The sequence below is a fragment of the Triticum urartu genome, chromosome 7 (assembly GCF_003073215.2).
Source record: "Triticum urartu cultivar G1812 chromosome 7, Tu2.1, whole genome shotgun sequence".
Lineage (NCBI taxonomy): Eukaryota > Viridiplantae > Streptophyta > Magnoliopsida > Poales > Poaceae > Triticum > Triticum urartu.
The window spans coordinates 230,339,976-230,345,064 of NC_053028.1; the positions used below are offsets into that span (position 1 = coordinate 230,339,976).

Below are 5,089 nucleotides of genomic sequence, written 5' to 3' on the forward strand. Positions count from 1 at the left end.
TTCTGCCGTCCCATTCTTGTTCCGTTTCACGTACAGCAGCAGACAGCGATATGCCGTCGAATGAACAAAGAAAGAAACAAACAATGATGGGTGGTGGTACCGTACTGTATTGAAGGTTGGTGAAGACGGCCGGGTAATCCACATCCACCTTCGTCCCTTTGGTCAGAGGAGCACAAACCTCCTTGCTCATAACCAATGAGCAGAGGGTTTGGTGCCGCAGAGTGCTCAAGTTTATTCCGGCTAAGCAGTATACTAGTGATACTGCTAGAGTACAAGGAGCATCACCTTCGTTCCTCGTGTGAGAGCACATTCTCCTTCTTGAGAACCAATGAGAGAGAGGGTCTGATGCCGTAGAGTTTGTTCCGGTTAAGCATTATACTACTACCAGTAGTAGCACCACAGCCCAAAGTTCCCGAAAAACAAGTCCAAAATTCCGAAAAACAGCGCTCTACACCGATCGCACGGCCCTAAGCAGAAGCTTGCTTCTTGTCTTGCTGTATAATTCGGCCGAGCTGAGCTTCGACCCGAAGTTGCGAATCAGCATGGCGCTAAATGTCAAGCTCCAGCGCAAGCATAGTTGTCAGCGACTTTCGACCGCGTCCGTGGGCGTTTGAGAAGCTTAATTTGTCAAATCCTGCTGTGGATGCTCGTAGGAGTACATTTACTACCACACCGCCAGCACGCCGGCCAAACCAGGCAAGAAATAGCAAAAACGGTATTGCTATCAACTTGCCAGTAGGAGTACATTTACTACCACATCACCGGCAAACTTGCCAAAACAGGCAAGAAATGGCAAAAACGTCATTGCTATCACTCCGTCCAATGAGATCTCCACTCCGATTACTACAGACTTCTCACAAAGATTACGGAAAAGCGACGCAGGGAAATTCGGGCAGGAGATAAGCCAGGAAGCCGCCGGCGCCTTCCTCTCTGCTTCTCCTCCGCAAGGCGACACCTGTGTGAACGTGGCTTTGCGACCGCGAGAGAACCCTTTCCCCCTTTCTCCCTGTGACTTTCGCCTTTCTCCCATTCATCCAAACCGGCGGCGGCAGAATCTGATCTCGCGGGGTAGAAATACGGACGCGGCTCGGGCAGTGCACTGCACGGCGTCCAGTTGAAGGAAACGCACGGGCGCGAACGGTGTTGAGGTCGTCTCGTCTCGGCCTCTTTCTTGGCTCGCCATTAATGGCCGTGCGTTTCCTCGTACTACTGTCGCTCCTCGTCCTGGCCTCCTCCAGCTCGGGCTCCACCACCTCGCTCGCCACCAACGCCACCGCCGATGGCGGCTCGCTGGATATTCTTGATGCGGGGAGCGTCACCGAGTTCAGCTTCTCCAACTTCCACCCCGAGTACCGCGGCAAAAACCTGACGGTGGTCGGCGACGCCGACATCACCAAGGGCGCGCTCCAGATCACGCCGGACACGGGCAACGAGGCCGCCCACTTCCTCACCAACAAGTCCGGCCGCGTCCTCTACTACGCCCCGGTCAGGCTCTGGCGCCTCGAGAAGGGCGGCGGCAAGGGCAATGCCAGCGCCGGCGGCAAGAAGGTCGCGTCGTTCCGCACCGTGTTCACCGTCAACGTCTTCCGCCCGTCGGGCGCGGACCCGGCGGAGGGGTTCGCGTTCCTCATCGCGCCGTCCGCGGGCGAGCCGCCCGCCGGCAGCTACGGCGGGTTCCTCGGCCTCACCAACGCGACGACCGACGGCAGCGCCGCCAACCAGGTCGTCGCCGTCGAGCTCGACACCGAGAAGCAGCCCTACGACCCGGACGACAACCACGTCGGCCTCAACGTCAACAGCGTCGTCTCCGTCGCCAACGCCTCGCTCACGCCCCGCGGCATCGAGATCTCGCCGGTCAAGACCGCCAAGTACAACGTCTGGATCGACTACAACGGCAGCGCCCGCCACATCACGGTGTACATGGCCGACTTCGAGGCGGCCAAGCCCGCGTCTCCGGTGCTCGCCGCGCCGCTGGACCTCGGGGCCACCGTGGCCGAGAGGTCCTACCTCGGGTTCGCCGCGTCGACGGGCACCAAGTACCAGCTCAACTGCGTCCTAGCGTGGAACATGACGGTGGAGAAGCTGGACGAGCCGAGCAACAACAGGGGCCTCATTCTGGGGCTCGCCGTCGGGGTGCTCGCGCTGGGCGCCGCCGCCGCATTGGGGTACTACGTGTGCGTGGTGAGGCGGCGGAAGCTGGGCCGCGACCAGGGGAGCGCCATCACCGGGACGATGATCCGGAGCCTCGCCGGCGGGCCGCGGGAGTTCGACTACCGGGAGCTGCGGAGGGCGACCAACAACTTCGACGAGCGGATGAAGCTGGGGCAGGGCGGGTACGGGGTGGTGTACCGCGGCACGGTGGCCGACGACCACAGCAACCCGGCCGCCGCGGGGACCGCGGTGGAGGTGGCGGTGAAGAAGTTCTCGCGGGCGAGCACGCAGGGGCAGAACGACTTCCTCGCCGAGCTCAGCATCATCAACCGCCTCCGCCACAAGCACCTCGTCCGCCTCGTCGGTAAGCCCTCCCCCCCTCCCCCCTCCGGCCGCCGCCGCCGCCGCCGCAACGCGGTTTACAACTTGATTCTTGCACATGATTTCTTTATTCGCTTATCGTTTTTCCGGCACGTGATTCTTGCACATGGGGTGTCGCCGTTAACAAAGGCCAATTCGTGTCGCCATTAACAAAGGCCAATTTGAACCGGGTTTGCTCGGTTTCCTAGGAGCTTGATGCATGTGCACACTTGCACAACAATGCTTTGACCCTTCACTTTAGTTGAACTTTACAGCTTGAATGCGTTCATGGCGTCAAACGCAGACCAACCAAAGCTTTCCCAGTCTGTATTATGCTTAAGTGCATGTATAATGCATAGCTTCAAGGTGATGCCTCACATATCATGTAGGATCGGATATGACGTAAAGTAGGTTTGGATAGGGAAACGGGATCTTTTTCAGGAGGCGGGTGCTTGAAGAGAAAAAATGTGGTCTGGTGACACAAGCTGAAAAGGTTGGAGTGAAAGTAGAGATGCATGTGTATTAGAGTCTTTATTTTCTACTATTTCTTAATGAGGCTCACTAATGGTAGCTTGCATTGGGAGAAAAAATAAATGTAGATGTCTCAAATTACTTTTTGTCATGGGGCATATGTATCCATATGCCACCATTGTACATGCCCTAATTAACAATCTCATCTTGCCTCTTTTTTAAATAAAAAGAACATCTTGCTCAATTATCACACTGGATGGTTTCATTTTTTTCGAAAAGAAAAGCACTGGATGGTTTCATGGATACACCTCATTACAAGCAATGCCCATCATGATCTATCTATTCGCTTCATAATAAAGAATAAAAAACAAAAGATCTATATATTCCTTTGTCCAAGATTTTAACAAGAATCTGATGATCTAAAACATTTCGTCCAACATTCTCACTGTACAACAAAAAGATTAGCGAGTGAGAGATGAAGAGTAAGTAGTAGACTAATTAATTAACATGGGTGGACGGACGGTGCAGGGTGGAGCCACGACAACGGCGAGCTGCTGCTGGTGTACGAGTACATGTCCAACGGCAGCCTGGACCAGCACCTGTTCAGCTCGGCGCCGGGGTCGCGGCCGGGGCAGCCGCTGGGGTGGGAGCTCCGGTACGGCATCGTCCAGGGCGTGGCGTCGGCGCTGCACTACCTGCACGACCAGTTCGACCAGCGGGTGGTGCACCGCGACCTCAAGGCCTCCAACATCATGCTCGACGCCGCCTTCACCGCGCGCCTCGGCGACTTCGGCCTCGCCCGCGCCATCGAGACGGACAAGACCTCCTACACGGAGGAGGCCGGCGGCGGCGTGCACGGCACCGTCGGCTACATCGCCCCCGAGTGCTTCCACACCGAGAAGGCCACCCGCGAGTCCGACGTCTACGCCTTCGGCGCCGTCATCCTCGAGGTCGTCTGCGGCCGCCGCCCGCGCTGCGACATCGACGGCTTCCACTTCCTGGTCGACTGGGTGTGGCGCCTCCACCGCGACGGCCGCGCGCTCGACGCCGTCGACCCCGGCCTCGACGGCGCCTTCGACGAGGACGACGCCGAGCGCCTGCTCATGCTGGGCCTGGCCTGCAGCCACCCGACGCCCGCCGAGCGGCCCAAGGCGCAGGCCATCTCGCAGATCCTGCTGCGCTCCATGCCGACGCCGGCCGTGTCGCCGTTCAAGCCGTCGTTCGTGTGGCCGGCGACGGACGGAGGATTCGACACCATGTCCACGACGGCGGGATCGACGTCGAGCACGGTCGTGACGTCCACGTCCACGTGGAGCGGCAACTTCGCGAGGGGCAGCCAGAACCACGCGCCGGCGCCGGAGCAGGACACCTCCGGTTCACTGGTTTGACACGTCGGTTTCGCATTGCCACCGTCTCTCTGGAGTAATTGTCTAAACCGAAGTCACCTACGTTCTTTTTGGCTTTCTCAAAATTGCTCATCTGTAATTATCTTTCTAACGGGAACTGTTCTTGCATTTCTTGTCCACTTTGTGTACCCTTCGATGGAGGGTTTTTTTTTGGGGGGTTAGTGCAATTCTTGTGAAGGCAAAGTTGCAAGTCTGCTGGGTTCTGTTCTAGATAGCGGCGCGAACAGTATTTCTTTTTCTTTTTTAAGATCGAGCAGTCGCCGGCTTCATTGTATTAAGCAGGGACAAATTGAAGTAAAAGATTTCGCTACGAATCGAACGGCAGATTTTTGATGACAATGTATTTTAGCACGCATGACAAATCATACTCGCGACAACATAATTTGTCATAGAAAAGTTCAATTTGCCATGCTTAAAAACTGGCCTTGGATTTGTAACATTTCCCTCAAAAAAGGCACACTCCGAATATCAAGGAAAAGGTCTAGAGAGAAAGGGAAAAACGCCGGAAACAGTGCCCAAGGCCGGTCTTTCATGTCAGATCCCTGAAAGGGGTATCAAGGCATTTTGCATCCGTCAAACGCCATATATCTTAGATCTCGTCTGATGTCCACTATCATGCCATTTGCAGCGGTGTTTTCTCCTCTAAATGTGCAGTTTTTGTGTTCCTGTTATATCTCCCAAGTTACTAGTACTAGCTAAAT

General features: G+C 56.1%; 1 protein-coding gene across 1 annotated transcript; it reads left to right on the forward strand.

Annotated features, from left to right (window-relative positions):
* The first annotated feature begins 958 nt into the window (after positions 1-958).
* LOC125521111 (probable L-type lectin-domain containing receptor kinase S.5) lies at positions 959-4,700 on the forward strand. The gene is made up of 2 exons (XM_048686161.1): positions 959-2,515; positions 3,511-4,700. The coding sequence occupies exons 1-2, from the start codon at positions 1,186-1,188 to the stop codon at positions 4,368-4,370; spliced, it is 2,190 nt and encodes a 729-aa protein (XP_048542118.1). The 5' UTR covers positions 959-1,185; the 3' UTR covers positions 4,371-4,700.
* Positions 4,701-5,089: the final 389 nt, after the last annotated feature.